The 18,367-nt window shown below is 52.8% G+C and overlaps 1 protein-coding gene across 1 annotated transcript in view; it reads left to right on the plus strand.

Moving 5' to 3' along the window:
• ADAMTS10 (ADAM metallopeptidase with thrombospondin type 1 motif 10) overlaps positions 1 to 18,367 on the plus strand; it is a 55,702-nt gene that overhangs the window by 24,204 nt on the left and 13,131 nt on the right. Inside the window, exons 8-15 of the mRNA XM_027711524.2 lie at positions 2,809 to 2,852; positions 4,045 to 4,150; positions 4,315 to 4,461; positions 6,610 to 6,751; positions 10,441 to 10,548; positions 14,018 to 14,163; positions 15,116 to 15,179; positions 15,890 to 15,992. Coding sequence (XP_027567325.1) covers positions 2,809 to 2,852; positions 4,045 to 4,150; positions 4,315 to 4,461; positions 6,610 to 6,751; positions 10,441 to 10,548; positions 14,018 to 14,163; positions 15,116 to 15,179; positions 15,890 to 15,992 — 860 coding nt within the window. The remainder of the gene's footprint in view (positions 1 to 2,808; positions 2,853 to 4,044; positions 4,151 to 4,314; positions 4,462 to 6,609; positions 6,752 to 10,440; positions 10,549 to 14,017; positions 14,164 to 15,115; positions 15,180 to 15,889; positions 15,993 to 18,367) is intronic.

Genomic DNA, 18,367 nt, shown 5'->3' on the forward strand with positions numbered 1-18,367 from the left:
TTTAAGATAAAACTGGATGTGGCACTCAGTGCCATGGTCTGGCAACCGCAGCAGTGTTGGATCAAGGGTTGGAGTTGATGATCTCGAAGGTCCCTCCCAACCCAGCTGATTCTGTGATGGAGGGGAAAAGGGCACTGTGAGGCTGCTCTTTGAGGTGTTGCTGCTGTGTCCAGGACTGTCCAGTGTCCACACAAACCCTGCTTGGGCAGAGGGGAAACATCCTGGGGAGAGGCCAAAGGCAAGCCCAAGGTTTGTTTGTGCCGTTTCTCCTCCTCTCTTGTGGAGCAGAAGAAAGTCATGAAATGTAAGTGCTGCAGAGGGGAACCTCCAGGTGGGAACCGGTTTCCTTGTCCACGTACTGCTCTCCTACTCCAGTTCCCGGTGGCAGTGGGAACCTGGAACATCCCTCCTGGGGAGCTCATGGGATGAGAGCCCACAAGCATCAGCAGAGGAGCAAGAAAAGGGCCCCTGGGCTGCAGAATTTCCCTTTCCCGGGGCTGCAGCTCCGCTTTTTCCTCCCTTCCCACCACAGGTGGGATGCAAACGCCAGCTCCGAGTTTTTCATCCTCCCACCAGATGTTTGAGCCAACCCCAGCAAGTGGCTGGGCTGGGACAGCACCATCACATCCCTAATAAATTCTCTGTCTCTGATAACATCTTGCTGAGCTCCAGGCTTTTTTCTCTTGCAGGGACATGAAACCTGAGCCTCCAAAGGGCTTTAACAGTATTTGCTCAAAACAGAGCAACAAATGTTTTCCACTGCTGAGGGTGAGAGGTTTGGACACTTCCAGAGAGCCAAAGGAACAGGAGCATCACCAGGAATGTGTCACATTAACCCATCATGGGCTGGCACTTGCTCAATCTCTACTCTCATCCCTTGGGGTCACTGGGGTGAGCAGTGTCAGATGGTCCCAACACCACGGGGGTGTCCCCAGACCCACACTGGCACAAACACTTTTGTGTTTTGGGTTTGCTTTTGGCCTTTCCAGGATGTTTCCTCTCTGCCCAAGCAGGGTTTGTGTGGGCACTGGGCAGACAGTCCTGGACACAGCAGCAGCACCTCTGAGAGAGGCCACTTGGTGCCCTTTGTCCCCTCCATCCTTCCAGCTCTCCCTTCAGCATCCTCTGTCCTTCCAGGTGCTCCGATGTTCCTTCCACTGTCCCTGTCATCCTCTCAGCATCCTCAGTGTAACACCCCAACTTGTGCCCCCTCCTGCCCACCCTGCTCAGATCTCAGCATTAGCCTGACCCCTTTCAGCCCTGGCTTTACTAAACCAAGTCTGGGGTGTCTCTCCTTCTGGAGAAAGTGTTGGAACAGAGGGAGGTGGGGCATGTGGTTTACCTCTGCAGTTAAATGATAATATTCACTGTCTAACCCCAAACTGGTCTCTTTTGGAGCTGCCACCACATCCTATTGTGAGGGTGCTGCATTTCCATTTGAAGGAGATTTTTGCTCTCCTTGTTATAGCTCTTCCTTGTATTCAGCTAATGATGTGCAGACAGTGGGTTCCTTGATGCAATGGCTGGAAGTGGAGGCCAGGAACAGAGGGAAGAGTCACCTTGAATCAACCTTTACTGAATTTGTTGGGAAAATTCTCAGTAAAGAACTAAACTGAAAAAAAAAATAATATATATATAAAAAAATCACTTGAGCATTTTTCATGAAACCACAGTGGATTTTGAAATGGAACATGTTTTCAAACTGAAATGTTTTCCTTAGTTTTTTTTTAAAAAATCAGAATTAAAACCCTGGCAGTGTCCAAGGCCAGGTTGGATGGGGCTTGGAGCGACCTGGACTTGTAGAAGATGTCCTTGCCCATGGCAGGGGGTGGAATGAGATGATCTTTAAGGTCCCTTCCAACCCAAACCATTCTGGGATTCTGTGATTCTCTGTTTGACTAATGCAATTTACTGCAAGGGACTTGAGTTTCCAGACCAGAAACTGCCCCTCTCCCACCCTGCCCTGCTGGGGAACATCCCTGTGCCTGATGCCTTCCAGGAGTGCACAGGGAGCAGAACTGGACCTCCCACCCGAACCCAAAGAACTCTAAGTCTGGATTAGCATTGTCCCTGCTGATTTATAGGATCATTAAGGTTGGAAAAGACCTCCAAGATCATGAAGTCCAACCTTTGACTGAATCCTCCCATGCCCATGAAACCATATCATGAAGTGCCACATCTGCTGGTTTTTTGGGCAATTCCAGGGATGGTGACTCCACCACTGCCCTGGGCAGCCTGTACCAATGGCTGACCACCCTTCCCATGAAGTAATTTTTCCTAATATCTGATCTAAACCTTCCCTGGAGCAACTTGAGGCCATTTCCTCCTGTCCTGTTCCCTGGCAGCAGAGCCTGAACCCCCCGGCTCTCCCCTCCTGTCAGGGAGTTGCAGAGCCAGAAGGTCCCCCCTGAGCCTCCTTTGCTCCAGGCTGAGCCCCCCCAGCTCCCTCAGCTGCTCCTGGTGCTCCAGACCCTTCCCCAGCCCCCTTCCCTTCTCTGGACATGTCCTACCACCACATTTCATCCAAACCAAACCTCTGCCCCAGCTCAGCACTGCCCAGAGTTAAAGGACAGGAGATGTCACTGAAAACCCACAGTGAATCTCAGCCTGGGGAAAGTGAGTGTTGGACAACACAGATCAGAGGCATCTTACCTGCTGCCACTGGTACTTTCCATTCCAGAAGTGTTCCATGAGCCATGGACTGGTTTGAAGTGGTTTGGGTGTGACCACATGGGTAAAATGGGGATGTGCTGCTTTGGAGGCACCTAAATTAGAAGCATCTTTAACTCTGCCTCCTCTTCTTTGCAGATACGACATTTGCATCTACAAGAACAAACCCTGTGGCACCCTGGGTAGGTAGAATTTTGCCACCCCTTCAGCAGCACCTCTCACCAGCACAGAGAACTTTGGGGGCATGGTGAGGGTGGGCTGTGCCACCCCCTTTCCCAGGGAACAAGCCGAGGGGCAACACTTGCCCAACAGTACCACAAGGACCAGCAGCAGAGCCAGGAGCAACCCAGTGGTTTTCGGCCTCCTCACTTCTGTAAACACTAAAAACAGCAACCCAGAGGACAGATGGGCTCTGGAACACTTCTCTGTTATATCCCTGGGTCAGGTCCAACCTGATGATTAAGAACCACTCGCATCTAGGGCTGGTCCATGGCCTAGTGGAGTATTCCTGGCTTAGCAGAGAGAAATAAGCCTTTTTTGTGATGACTATAAAGGGAGTTCTTTATTGAAATGGCGAGACACAGACAGACCCTGCAGCTTTCTCTGGCTGCAGCTCCTAATTTATCTTGCCCTGGTCTAGACTGAGCAGTCAGGGAGGGATTACTCCTCTGAATCACTGCAGTGAGAAGGGAAAACTTGGTGGATCTCTGACCTGATGCAACTGCAGATGAGGAGCCTGAGAGGGAGGTGAGGCTGGAGGTGCTGTGATGGCTCAATTTATTCCATGAACAGAGTCAGATCCTTCCCTGGCCCAATGGAGAGGGCATAGCCTGTGCTGGTCCATGGGCAGAGAGTTGGGAGAATCTGCTTCCACTATTCAGGGGAATTGCACTATTCCACTACTTGGGGGGCAGTTCTGATGATCCAGCCCTCCAGACTGAGTCAGGCTGGATTCCTGATCCTGGTGGGTGTCAGCCAGAACTAGGGTTGGATCTTGTCTTACTCTGTCCAGGCTGCCCTGCCCGAGTTTGGATTCCTAAGTGCTCGTACAGCCATTCCCAGGTTCCCCCACCAGTGTTTAGACAAGGACTGCTCCACTCTGTGCACAGTTTGGGATTTGGATATGAAATTCAGAGGATTTTGACCCATTCTCAGCATTTCTGAGCCTGTCAGTGTTAATTTAGCTGACAGTACTGAGCCACCACACACCCAGAGCCCATAGGAGCCATGAGTCCATCCCAAAGCCCAGTGGGAAGGAAGTGGTCACTGCCAACAGGCTGTGCTGAGCGTTAGTGAGAGCCCCCACACTCCTCCCCTGTCCCCTGCAGATGCTCTGTGGTGGCTCTGTGTGACAGCCCTATCTGCCTTCCCCAGGCCTGGCCCCCGTGGGCGGGATGTGCGAGCGGGAGCGAAGCTGCAGCATCAACGAGGACATCGGCCTGGCCACGGCCTTCACCATCGCCCACGAGATTGGCCACACGTGAGTACTGTGCCAGGACAGGCCCAGTGAGCAGCTGGCACAGGGAAGAGCCCCCCTCGGGTTTTTCCTGCCAAGAGGAGCTGAAAACCCTTCCTATGGATGACCCAGATGTGTTGAAAACACAGCAGCTGATCACCTCTCTCTGCCTTGGTGGTGCTTCCCAGGTTTGGCATGAACCACGATGGGGTTGGCAACAGCTGTGGCTCCCGTGGGCAGGAGACAGCCAAGCTCATGGCTGCTCACATCACCATGAAGACCAACCCGTTCGTGTGGTCCACGTGCAGCAGAGATTACATCACCAGCTTCCTGGAGTAAGGAACCCACCTCACCCTGCCCTTCCTCCCACCTCGCAGCCACTACACGCCTCCAACCTCCTACAGTCACCTGTGGAGGGGGTAAAACCCAAGAAAAACCCCCAAAGCACCCAGCCCTTCTGTCTTGTCTCCCAGCACCTCATCCTACCCCAAGAGGCACGTGCTCTCCTTCCTTCCTTTAGACATTCCCATGTTTTTCTTGCCTGATGAAGCTCTGACCCCTGTTATGACCTTTATTTAGGTTCCCCACACCCACAAGTAGATCAGTAGCTTCTGGAGGCATTTGGATGGTTCTGAAGTTCAGCTAGGGGTTGCAGGGAAGGGTTGGTGTGGTGGGGAAGGAGGGTCTGGAGTCAGGAATGGGTCTGTGTGGTGTGCACACCCTCCAGGCACTGGGGAGGAGAGTTTCCAGTGGGAACGAGCAAAGTAGGAGAAAGGTTTTGGTTTGGTTTTTTTTTTCCAAAGCACCTTCAGGATTCAAGAGAAGGGACAGGACAAGAGGGGATAGATTCAAACTAAAAGAGAGTAGGGTTAGATTAGATATTAGGAGGAAGTTCTTCTCTGTGAGGGTGGTGAGGCCCTGGCACAGGTTGCTCAGAGAAGCTGTGGCTGCCCCATCCCTGGAAGTGTCCAAGACCAGGTTGGAGAGGGCTTGGAGCAACCTGGGCTAGTGGAAGGTGTCCCTTCCAAGTTTTAAGGTCCCTCCCAACCTAAACCTTTCTATGAATCTGTGATTTAGACTCCTAAGTCCCAAATTTCAATATTGTCACCATGCCTAAGTCACATCTCTGCAGCCTGAAAGAGCTGCTTATCCAGGGTTCCAGCAGCTCCCAGGTTTCTGTCACAAAACAACCAGTCAGGATCAACTTGGGTGAGGATTTTGGTAGGATACAGGCACTGTGTGATAAAAGGACTGGATAGGATTTGAGTGATGACTGGAAGAAGCACGTCTGTGGGGGGGTCAGTGTGGAGGGAAGCCCCCAGGAAGTCTGAATATCAGACTTCAGCCAGTGATGCTGCAGTTGGAATACAGTGAGAGGAGCAATAAAGTCTCCTCCCAAGGGGCTTCACCTGCCCCACTGTCCTGCAAAGCTTGGCCAAACCCCATGGCTCATCCCCAAATCCCACATCTGGCAGCTGAGGTTTGGCCACAGCAAAACCTGTCCCCCTCAGTGAGCCCTGAACATTCCCCCCAGCCAGGCACGAGGCACGGACAGCCTGGGAAAGGCTGCCCTGTCCTCTGGTGACCCGAGGCCTCAGCAGGGCTGGCAGAGGACAAAGAGTTCATGTTGGGTCCCTCTGAGGTCTGTACTGGCCACCCCAGGGAGCCTCCACCAGGACATAGTGTGGGCAAGACTCCAGAATTTGGGGCTGGGGGGTGGTAACAGGGGCTTGGATTTAGGGAGAGCTCAGAGAACAACAAGGAAGGGGGAGGGAAAGGCGTGTTCCTTGCAAAATTTGGATGCTTCTACAAAGCTCTGGTGAGTAGAAAGTCAGGCTTGAGGCACGGGCATCTCCAGTTGCTCTGAGCTGGGGCTCAGTTGAGCAGAGGGCAGCCCCCTCTTCCCACCCACTGCCCACATGAGAGTCCTGGGCACAGACCTGCCCTGCTGGCCCCAGAACCCACAGGGACAGCCAGGGGCTGGTGATACCCTGCAGAACAGCAGGAGCTGTGCCGGGGGGCTTGGGATGGATCTCAGGGAAAGGTTCTTCCCCCACAGGGTGCTGGGGCACTGACCAGGCTCCCCAGGGCAGTGGGCACGGCCCCAAGGCTGCCAGAGCTCCAGGAGCGTTTGGACAACGCTCTGAGGGATAGGGTGGGATTGTTGGGGTGTCCTGGGCCAGGAGTTGGACTGAATGATCCCTGTGGGTCCCTTCCAACTCTGGGTATTCTGTGATTCTATGAACCCTCAGATGAACACTTCAGAGTTCCCTAGGAACTAGCATGTGCTTCCCAGCCCAGAGCACACAGGTAGAAGGATTCCAGAGCACTTTCTCAGCAGTGGTTCTGCCCAGAGGAGACCCAGGTTTATCCCCCCAGGCTCAGCTCTGTGCAGAGCAGGGAGTTGCACTGCTGATCCTCCACCTCAGTGCCCTCCCTCCCACGAGCCTTTCTGAGCTCTGATTCTCCTCTCTTGTTTCCAGCTCTGGGATGGGACTGTGCCTGAACAACGCTCCTCCCAAGCAAGACTTTGTGTACCCCACAGTGGCTCCAGGCCAGGCCTACGATGCAGACGAGCAGTGCCGCTTCCAGTACGGAGTTAAATCTCGCCAGTGTAAATACGGGGTAGAGAGCCTTCCTGCTTTACTATTGGTTCCCAGGGGGTGGAGGATGGGGGGACAAGGACAAAGGGATGTGGGGCTGTTCCTCTGCAGCCCCATCACTTTGCTGTCCTGCCTCAAACTGGCATGTTCTCTGTGAGCTCGTTGACTTGCTTCCCTCTGAGAGGACAGAGATGGTTTCCCGTCCACAAAGGTTGAGCCCAGCTCTATTTTGGTCAGGTTAATCAATGGGAAGAGGTGTCTTGCCTCTACCTGGTGCCTTGGCTACTGCTGGTCCCCAGGCCAAGCTGTGTTCTCCTCATCCAGACTCTGTTCACAGACATATTCTCCATAGTCCTTGCTAGAAGTCATTGTGCTGCTCAGTGTACTCCTACAAACTTAGGAGGAGAACCATCTTTCTTCCAGGTGAGGTGGAGCAATATGCTGTAGGTACATCTGTAGGTACAGCTGCACACCTAAGCCTCCCCTGGCAGCCCCTGGTCTTTGGACCCAGCAAACCACTGAAAGGAAAGGGTGTTCCAGGAGAAAGGAGTCTTCTTGGATCTCAGCCTAACATTTTGTTGTTCTTAACCTACTGAAGGCTGGCAACTGTCTGAGCAGAGCGATGAGGGGAAGTGTCTGTGCTGAATGGCTGATTGAGCTCCTTAACACATCCGTGTTCCTCTAGAGAAAGCACAGGCAGCAGTGTTGTCTAATGGATACATATTTTTTCATGGAAAGGGTAATTAGACATTGGAAGGGGCTGCTCAGGGAGGTGGTGGAGTCACCATCCTTGGAGGAGTTCAAGGACATGGGACTCAGTGCTCTGATTTAGCCAAGGTGGTGATCAGTCACAGGTTAGACTCAATGACCTTGGAAGTTTTTTCCAACCTTAATGTTTCCATGATTCCGTGTGCACCCACTCCAGTCCAAGCCCTGGAAAGCTGTGAAGGAGGAAACATATCAGTCCAGGATTTAGCTTCTCTTAAAACCATGTAAGCACAAGCCCAACTCTGCCATTGAGGTGAACCAGGTCATCACTTTGAACATTCATCTATCTATGGTTAAACACTAAACCACCTCCTGGTGGTCTCACCAGCTCATCCTGGTGAACAAAGAGGAAAGTTTGGCTCTCCCAGGCCCAAAGCCTATTGGATATGAGGCAGATGCAGCAGGAAAAGGCTGGGTCCAAATAACATGGTCGTGGTATCTGATGTCAGGTGATACCAGCTGGGGTTTGTGCCCCTCCTGAGCGGAGCCAGAGGCAGGGAATGGAAGCTTCCCACGTTTACATGCCTGTGTCCCAGCTGATTTTTAACTGGGGTGGACACTTCCTGTGTATACACAAAGACCACAAAAGCACAAAATGTCCTTGTGATGACCTGGCCTGTCATGAGTGTGGCTTGGGACGAACCCAAAGGGCACAAGGGCTTGGGTAAATCCAGGTAAATGTGTGAGTCCACCCATGCTGTGCCCACATAAACAACCTCCCTTCCTCCTCCATGCCAGAGAGAGCGGATGATTAATGGGAATAATAAGGACAGAGAGAGCAGATGTCACTGATTCAGGGCTGGGTTGGATGAGGCATTGAGCACCCTGGTCTAGTAGAAGGTGTCCCTGCCACAGCAGGGGGTTGGAACCGGATGATCTTTAAGGTCACTTCCAACCCAAACCATCCCATGATTCTGTGATTGAAGCTGGAAAGTCACCAGGAAGCCCTTGGTGACAGAGGGAAGGGTCACCCTGTGGCACTCTGCTAGTCCTTGATAGCCACACCTCAAATCCTGGGTCCAGTTTTGGGGCCCTCATGACAAAAAAAACCTTGAGGGGCTGGAGCGTGTCCAGAGAAGGGAACAGAGCTGGGGAAGGGTCTGGAGCACCAGGAGCAGCTGAGGGAGCTGGGGGGGCTCAGCCTGGAGCAAAGGAGACTCAGGGGGGACCTTCTGGCTCTGCAACTCCCTGACAGGAGGGGGGAGCCGGGGGGGTTCAGGCTCTGCTGCCAGGGAACGAGGGACAGGAGAGGGAACAGCCCCAAGTTGTGCCAGGGGAGGTTTAGATTGGATATTAGGGAAAATTCCTTCATGGAAGAGGTGGTCAGCCATTGGCACAGGCTGCCCAGGGCAGTGGTGGAGTCACCATCCCTGGAAGTGTTCAAACAATGTGTGGATGTGGCCCCTGGGGACAGGGGTTAGTGGTGACCATGACAGTGCTGGGGTAATGGTTGAACTTAATGATCTGAGAGGTGTTTCCAACCTTAATGATTCCATGATTCTGTGACAGTGCTGGGAGTGCATTACCAGCAGCTGGGGCAGTTCAGGTTCTGCTGTCAGACCTCCAGAGTTTCCTTCATTGACATTGTGAACCTGTTTTAATATTTCATGTAAACCTAAGTCATGTCCTAAGTCATGTCAAGCTGCTCCCTGAAAAGCAGCAAGTTTTCCATAGTTTTTTTTCATTAGGAATAGGAGCAGGATGGTTACTGGGCAAGATACTAAGGAAACTGGATTTGGGGTTTTGCAGTTTGCAGGTGTTGAAGTCCAGCCTGGCTGGTTGAGTGACACAGCAGGTCCAAAGGGTCTGAATTTTCTGATTTAGCTGTCTCTGACACAGACCTAACTTTTGGGTGGGTCCTGGAACAGCCAAGGGAAGATTTGTGTTTGCTGAAGCTCTGAGAGATCAGGATGGGCTGAAGCTCAGGATCTGTGGCTCAGGAAATCTCCTGGAAAGACCTGGAGTCCTCAGCCCAGTGTCACTCATTGGACCCAACTGCACCAAGCAGAGACCAAGAGCAGAAGTGCCCAATTCTGAAGCTGCTTAAGGGCTGGCTCAGTATCTGGAAATATTTTGGTTATTCTGAAAACAACTCTAAATCTTCCAGAGGAGTCTTCCCTTTGGGACTGCTGGACTGGCTGGAGATGGTGGAGGTGCTTACACTGTGAGCTGCAGTGGGAGGTGACAGATGTGCCATGTCGATGCTCCCAGAGAGTCCTACATTCCTGCAGAGGCAGATCTAGGTCCATATGGAACAGGGCAGGTGCTGGGAATGGGGCCCTTGTGCTCATCCTCCATTGCACAGACCCAAAACTGGGAATATTCCTCATCTCTGTGGCTGTCTGGGCTTTACTTTTACACCTTGAGACAGTTTCCCTCAGTGAGAGCGTGAACCTGTTAACACTTTCAGGTATAACCTAAGTCATGGTAAGCTGTTCCCTGCAAAGCAGCAAGTTTTCCATAAGTTATTTCATAAGGAATATGAGCAGGCAGAAAACTCAGCTGTGGATTTTAGGTGTCTCCTCTGGGGAGGGAGTCAGGATGGTGGGATTAGCTCAGACCTCCCTGAGGTGTCCAAGGAGAGGTGCCCTTTGTGCCACATGGAGCAGGTTTGGGCTGGTTGGGGAGTTGGCTCTGGCACCTGAGCTCAGTGACCTTCCACATCCAGAGAATCCCAGGCCTGGGAGAAGTGTTTAAGATTAGTCTAGAGAAGGGGGTGAGCAGTCAGTGCCCCTGGGGCAGGATTTGGTCTCATTTTGCCCCCACTAAGCTGAAAACACTTGTGTCCTGTGTCCCAGCCCAGCTGGTGCCTCCCAAGCACACTGAGGTGCTGCTGTCCCAGCCTTGCAGGCCCTGGCACAAGCAAATCCTAACCTTGGTTTTGTTTCTTTGTCTCTTCCCTCCTCCCTCCCCCCCCCTCCCCCAAAATCTCTGTCTTTCCAGGAAGTCTGCAGTGAGTTATGGTGCCTGAGTAAGAGCAACCGCTGCATAACCAACAGCATCCCTGCTGCTGAGGGGACCATCTGCCAAACCAACACCATCGAGAAGGGGGTAAGGCAGCCCAGGGCACTGCAGAGAGTTGACAGGGAGTGGTTGAATCCTCTCCCAGCAGTAACTGGGATTATTGTTTGCACTGGGGAGTGAGGAGTTGATTTAAGAGCACCCACCAGCCTGTCCGACCCTGCCTCCCAGTCTGGAGCCATCCCTGCCCTCCCCGCTGCCATGGAGGGAGGCTGGGATGGGCCATGGAGCCCAGGGACCCATAATCACCCCAAAGGACAGTTCAGCTTGTGTAGGGCTGGACCATGGAATATGTGCAATACTGGAATATGGTATATGAAATCCCTGCTCCAGCAGCTTCTTGGTCTCTCTTGAGGCACAGTAAAGTGACCTCAAACAACACCATATTCCTTAGATGAACATCTTGTCTTCAGGTCTGCTGGGATCTCCTGGCAGCCCTGAGAAAAAAGGGATTTTTCCCCCAGTTCTCCCAGGAGGGACAGTGGGTTTGTAACATGTTTTTAGAGGAACTTGTGAAAAACTGGCTAAATATGATGAAACCTTTGTTTTTCACACTCAACTGAGAGAGAAGGGCAGGATTTTTCCTGACCATATATTTTTGAACGTGAATTTTGACTTGACTGCTCATAGAACTTCATTCTCTGCTCCTCCTACACCCATTTGCACCAGTATAGAGCAAATGGGTAGCACTGCTAAGACAAAGAGCCTTTACAAAGTGAATAATGGTTGGGACAATAGAGAATCAGGGCTGGGACATTCCCCATTCGATGGATGTGTTTTATAATTCCTGAGAAATTCGAGAAAATTTTCAGATCCTTAAGAAGGTGGAGAAGCTGATGTGCAGGAACAAGGATGTCTTTGACAAATTCATTATTCTTTGTGAACATTTCTCTGAAAATTAGGTCAGAGAGGAGCAGACAGCTCCTGGGGCTGGACACCCCTCCTGCTGCACACTCACCAGAGACAATGGCATTTTTTTCTTCCTAGTCATCTCTTTTTACCAGCTTTTCCCACTTTTAAATCTCCCTTTTCCACCCACTTACAAGCTGTTTTATAACCAGGGTTCTTCAAAAGCTTTGAGAGAAGTGAAGCAGACACAGCCCCCCAGAACTCACAGGAGCTATTCCCAGTGATTGGCTCAGTTCCCTTCCTGGGCTGCTTCTTTTCCTTTTGTATTAATTCATATTTTGGAAGTGATTTGATATCCTTGGGTGGAAGAAGATGGACCTTTGTGTTAAGTTTCTGCATTGCTGGAGCTCCTGGCTGGTGGCCTCCAGACCTCAGCCCTTGGCTGGAGCAGCTCTCCAAGGTCTTTCCTAGCTTCTCCCTTTCTCCTGGGAAGAGCAGAGGGAAGGATCAGGGTATTTAAGGTATTTCAGGAATGCAAGATTAAAGGAGAGATTGAGTTCCTGTGCTCTGACACCCAACTGGGGAAGCAGTGAGGGGGGAAGGCTGAGACAAGTTCTGCTGGATGGTGGCTGTGCCCACATCCCAGACCTCTGTTGTTTCCTCCTCCAAAATTCTCCCTGTTTTTTTTTATTAACTGATCTCCTGTGGTTGTTTGGCTCCACCTTACCCAGAACCCACAGAGAGTGACTTCAGGTCTGGATCCTGCTGCCCTCGAGGTGCCCCAGCAGCCTGGCAGGTTCAACATCCTGCTGGTTCCTTCCCTGCCTGGTTTACTTTTCCTTTGTATTTTTATTTTAATTTCCATTAATCCATCACTTATCACCCAGGTTATGGTCAGTGTACCCTGTGAGGATGCTTTTCTTTACATATCCTCTCTCCCCACGTGCCCCCTACTCACATCTGGTCTCTCAGCCTGCACAAGTCCATGTTTTCCACAGGAGAGGGAGCTGGGATCTGCTCCTGGAGCAAGGACAGAGCCCATCACTGGCTCACAGAATCATAGACTGTGCTGAGTTGGAAGGGACCCATCACTGATGCTCTCAGGATCCCTGAGTGCCTGGGGGTTTGCAGGGGCTGGTGAACTCCTGGGCCCTGCCTGCAGAAGAAGGAGCCCCAGTCCCTCCGGTCTGGAGCAGGGAACTGGTCAGGCTGTGCCTGCAGAGCATCTCCTCCACCTGGGATCCTCCTTTGCAGAGCTGCTGGTGTGTAGGAGGTCTCTCCTGCATGTCCTGGGAGGCATTTTTCCTGGCTGGCTGGGCTGCCCGTGGAGATCTTGGCTCAGAGGGAGCTGGGAGAGGCTGTGCCAGCAGCTCCAGGGTGGGTTATCAGCTCCTGGAAGGAGCACACAGCAGTTTCTTCCTTCCTGGGATTATCTCAGCCCCCAAGGCACGGTGTGGGCTCCGTGCCAGGGGAATGGCAGCGGCTCTGGCACCGTCCCACTCCTCCCATCACTGGGGACTCCAGGGGGTGTGGGACGATTTCCAGGGCCGAGGGAAATGCTTCCTAGGCAAGTTTCCATGAGCATCTGTCTCCCAGTAGGACGGGGACAGGCAGGTTCTTTAAGGATCCTCAGTAACAACAAATTGCAATTTAAACATTATTTTAACCTGGGCCCTTTGCAGGTCAGGTTGTTTTAACACATTAACCACAACTTGAGAGCCCAGTGCACACAAAGCTCACTCTGTCCTGGGAGAGAGCAGCTGGAAGTGGAGGTGTCCATGTCCCCCAGGGATCTTGGCTCTGCCCAGCAGCAGCAGCTCCAGTCCCACTCCCACCTGGGAATTACTGCCATGAGCTTTTGTAGGCAGTGGGGTGTGTGCTCTTAGGTGTCCCTGCTCACAACACTGGTCACCCTGATTGACCCAGGACCCTTTTAGAGGAGAATCCCAAAATGCTTTGGGTTAGAAGGGACCTTAAAGCTTATCCAGTTCCACCCCCTGCCATGGGCAGGGACACCTTCCACTACCCAGGTTGCTCCAAGCCCCGTCCAACCTGGCCTTGGGGACTTCCAGGGATGGAGCAGCCACAGCTTCTCTGGGCAACCTGTGCCAGTGCTTCACCACCCCACAGAGGTGGGGATGTGACCCCCTTGTCTGTGGCTGCCTGTCCCATGGGATGGTGCCCGGGGCCTAGGAGTGGGGACACTGGTTCCAGCACCCCTGCAAACCCCAAGTACACTGTACAGAGCTGGTGACAGTGTGACTTGGAGGAGAGGGTGCCCAGGGAGAGGTGAGTGCCCTGTGCCATGGAGAGCTCAGCTGGTCAGGGAATGGTGCTAAATAACTCCAACGTGGTGGGTTCAGTCCCTGTACAGACCATTCACATAAGAGTTGGATCTGATGATCCCTTCCGGAACATTATAAAATAATATATATTAAATATTATATATTTAAATAATAATATTTAAACTCAGAAGTTTCTGCGATTCTGTGATTCTGAAACTTGGCTCCAAGGCGTGTGCAGCTCCAAGTCCAGATTTCCCAGGATCAAATTGCCCTGAACTGTCTGCCATGTCCGACGGAGGTTGGGGAGTACTCTGGGAGGTCAGACCATGTGCTCAGGGTGTTCAGAGCTCTCTCTCTCTCCACAGTGGTGCTACAAGAGGGAGTGTGTGCCTTTTGGAACCCGACCTGAGGGTGTGGATGGAGCCTGGGGGTCCTGGTCATCCTGGGGGGAATGCAGCAGGACGTGCGGCGGTGGCGTGTCCTCGTCCGTGCGCCACTGCGACAGCCCGCGGTACGTGGGGGTGCTGAGGGGGTCAGCCTGGCCCTACCATGGCCAACACTGCTCAGTCCCATGGAGAAGTGTTGCCTAAAATCAGAGAATAATTCTCTGGACTATTTTGGAGTACTGAAAGGCAAAAAGCACTTCATTATTGCGGTGCCGATGGTACACAAGAATATTTTGCACACGCCGATTACAGAGGCTTTTACAACTTTGTACTATCATCTAATTACAATATCCAGTTTCTAATTACAGTATTCTGTTTCCAATCACAATCTTTGGGCATCACCTCATCTGTTGCACCCACTTCCAAAACCATCCCTCCCATAGCACCGCCCTCACCACGCCCCTGCCACACCTCAAATTTGACTCAGTGGTCCTAAAAAGACTATGCCTTCATCTTCTTGTCTTCCTCATCTCCTCTGACCCTTTTGGAATGGTTTCAAGGCCCCTGAGTAGCTTTGGCTACTTATAGCAAGTGTTAGGTCTCTTTCTCAGTACATTTTTACAGGTAGAAAACTTCACCTCATTAAAATCCCTTGTCCTTTGAAATTCTTAACAAGGAATGTTCAACAGCACTTTTAGAAATCTTGTACAAAGCTAAAGGTACTAACAAGCTGTACTAAAACCTTATAAAATATAGATTTTAAGGTATCAGAAGGCACAGCCAGGTGCCTGTGCAGGTCTCTGCTCTGCTCACGGCTCCTGCATGTCCTGTTTTCCCAGCAGCTCAATGCTTTGTGCTGGTGTTGGACCCGCAGCCACAGACCCAAAAACACTTGTGCAACCCCACTGTGCACATCCAGCCCAGTGTGTGAGCCCTGTGGAGGCTGCTCCTCCTCCCAGCCCATCCAGGCAGGATCAGCAGGGTTGGGAGAAGCCATGGTCCTCCTGCAGACTTGGGGCAACAAACACAACTCCCTACCCCGAGCTGGTTCCACCATCTCATTCCTGGTTTTGGCAGGCCCACGATCGGAGGGAAGTACTGCCTGGGAGAGAGGAAGAGGTACCGGTCCTGCAACACCGACGTGAGTAGTGCTGGGCTGGCAGGGCTGTGTCCCAGCCAGGATTTGGGAGCCCTTCCCACACAATGCAGGGTGTTATGTGCAGCTGTGGGACCCACAGGAAGAGGAGGAGGCTGGGAGAGGCAAAAACAGGGTGTTCCAGCAGCAATCCCACAGGGGGGAACAGCGAGCAGGACCATGCACATCTGCGAGCTGCTCCAAGGGTGGGTGGTTCGTACCTGTGGGGCTTCAGCATCAAGAGGGGCCCAAAAAGATAGAGAGGCAAGGGAGGAGAGATCAGAGGGTTCCAGCTCTGACATGGCAGGGATGCCTCTCACACACTCCATGAGCAGCTCATGAAATGCCGGGTAGGACTTTGCTTCCCAGGGCTGAGGGTTAAACCTCAAGGGGAGCAGAGAAAGAATTTTGCTGTAGAGATGGTCAGTGAAGCTTTGGACCTGGGGAATGGTAGCTTTAACTTCCACAGGCTGATGGTGAGGAAAATAGAGGGTTCTATTGCTTCCCTGGGCTTCCAAGTGACACATCTCTGTCAGAGCACCTGAGTGCTGTTGGTCTTAAATCATGTCCAGCTTTGCAGGAGGGATTCTCCTGCTGTCCTGCAGCAGTGCCCAGTGTCAGGGCTGGTGTCCCTATCCTCCAAGGGCTGGTGTCAGTGTGTCAGCAGCCCAGTGAGGCTGCCCCAGCCCTGCCCTGACCCCTGGTTGTGTCTCCAGGACTGCCCACCCGGCTCCCAGGACTTCCGAGAGCTCCAGTGCGCCGAGTTCGACAACGTCCCCTTCCGAGGAAAGTACTACACCTGGAAAACCTACCGTGGGGGTGAGTGCTGGGCTGGGCTGGGCTAGGCTGGGCTGGGCTGAGCATCCCACCTGGAAAACCTACAGTGGGGGCGAGTGCTGGGCTGGGCTGAGCATCCCCCAGCTCAGACAGAGCTGACTTTGCTCTCTGTCACGCTCTGGAGGGATGGGTCTTGTGGTCCAAGGGGTCTGATGGACAGCTAGTCAGGATTCCCACTAGCCCAGGGCCCGCAGGCTGCCCTTTCTGTGCTCCTGGGATGTGCTGCCACCCCCTCACCTGCCTGTGGATTGATGTGCACCCCTCCAGGCATCTGCTGTTCCTTCATCCTGGGTCGCCTACCCCTGTGCAACCTCCCCTTAACTTCCTTGCTCTGCCAGAACCAACTCCAGCAGCACCAGAGCTGTTCAGCTTCTTCCCTCAGGTCTTGTTTCCTGAACTGCTGAGGGAGTAAAGAGGAGGATGGACAAGAGAAGGGAGTGATGGTGTCTGATGGGGAGGAAACAGGGCAGGCAGGTAAAGCTTTCAGCTGCTGCACAGGTGAAGGGATGGGAGCTGCTGGATCCTCCAAAGAGCAGCAATTCCCTCATCTCAAGAGCAATCCTGTGTCCTGCAGAAGGTCCAGTGAGGAGAGGGGGTGGGAGCAGGCCCCTGTGGCAGAAATCTCTTAATAATGAGAAGGAACAGTGAATCTCCTTCATACAGTTAATGAATTCGAGTGGGGAAATCCTCCCCAGCTGTGTAAATAACACAGCTCCCAGGGGGCTCCTGCAGCTGGAGCAGATGTGCTGAGGCTGCAGGGGATGGATCAATAAAAATGGAATAATTGTGAAGCAGTAAGTCACACAAAGACCCCAATGGATGCCAAGGTGCAAGACAGCCCTGCAGGCTGGAGCTGCCCTCGCTCAGACCTCTCTATTGCCCAGGCATGGCCCCATGGTGGGAGTCCAGGGAATGGTTGGTCCAGCATCAGCTCTTGAGTTTTAACCTGATTCTGACAAGGATTTTTGCTTTGGTTTTTAAAAAGAGCCCCTTTCTCTTTCTGCTTCAGCTTCCTCTATCATAAAATAAGGTAACAAAACCTGTCCCCTTCCCAGGAGGCTACAAGTGTTGGCACATTCATGCCTTGAAGAGACCTGAGAGTTCTCTCTCAGCTCTCCAGGTTGTCTGTGGGGAATGATCATCCCTGCAAGTGTTCAAGGCCAGGTTGGATGGGGCTTGGAGCAACCTGGAATAGTGGAAGGTGTCCCTGCCCATGGCAGGGGGTTAGACTGGGCAGTCTTTGGAAGTCCCTTGTGACCCAAACCCCTCTGTGATTCTCTGATTTCAGCAGCATCTTCACATGCCTGTGGGATTTCGTGATACTTGGAGTCATTTGGGTGTCAGAGGTACATCTATGAGGGAGGTGCCTTGCACCTCCACCTTCTCCATGTCGTAGATAAGACCCCCAGGGAACAGTCCCCTCTTATCTTTCCCCTTGCCACTGATGGTTTGCTGCCAGGCCCTGTGTTTCTCCCTTGCAGCCCCTGTGCCATCAGACATCCCTGCCCAGCTCTGGGGAGGCGGTGAGGGCTGATCATCACCTCCCTCACTCCCTCTTGGGCTCTTCCAGTGGTGCCCAGAGAGCTCTGGTGTGGTGGGTGTCACTCCCTCCCTCCCCACTGGCACAAGCAGCCCCCCAGGATCCGTGTTGGCAGCCTCATCCTTGGGCATTCCACCTCCAGCTGACAGCATATCTGCTCCTCAGGTTATTTTCGGGCACTCTTAGGGAGCTGTGTTCACCACCCTGATCCTCTGCTGAATCCCGTCCCCCTCTCATCTCAGCATCCCTGAGCTTCCCAAAAAGGTGCAGTGGCTCAGGGCTGCTTGTGCCCTTTCCCCATCAGATGCTTGACCCCATAATTACTGGGGAAATACCCTGGGCATGGAGCACCCCCACCCCAAGACAAGGAGTTTGGAGGGGGAAGGCACCAATCCTGCAGGGAATTTGGGAAGGGAAGGAGCCACCCACTGACACCGCCGGGTCACCGGCACCGAGGTCGGGCTGTGCAGGGGCGGTACAGCCTGTTTTCCTGGCGCTGATTTCCAGTGCTCCCAGAGCCCAGACCCCGGGAGTGGAGATGTTTGGAAGAGCTGAGCTCAGCCTTTCGGAGCTCAGCAGTCAGCAGATCCCTCCTGGAATGCGGCTTTGTTTGTTTGTTTATTTTGCTCGGTTCGCTCAGTTGTTCTTCTTGCTCTTGGCGTGTGCGGGAGTCACACGGGGCTGTGAGAGGGATGGGGAGGAGCAGATCCTTGCAGAAAACAGGAGATTGCTAATCAGAAATTGTAATAAGCCTTAATTCCTCTATGGGAGAGGACAGGCAGGAGGAACAAAACACACTGAGAGGCAGCCAGCTGGA

This window comes from Pipra filicauda, unplaced genomic scaffold, assembly GCF_003945595.2.
Source record: "Pipra filicauda isolate LSUMZ 115617 unplaced genomic scaffold, ASM394559v2 scaffold294_size920599_pilon, whole genome shotgun sequence".
Classification (NCBI taxonomy): Eukaryota; Metazoa; Chordata; class Aves; order Passeriformes; family Pipridae; genus Pipra; species Pipra filicauda.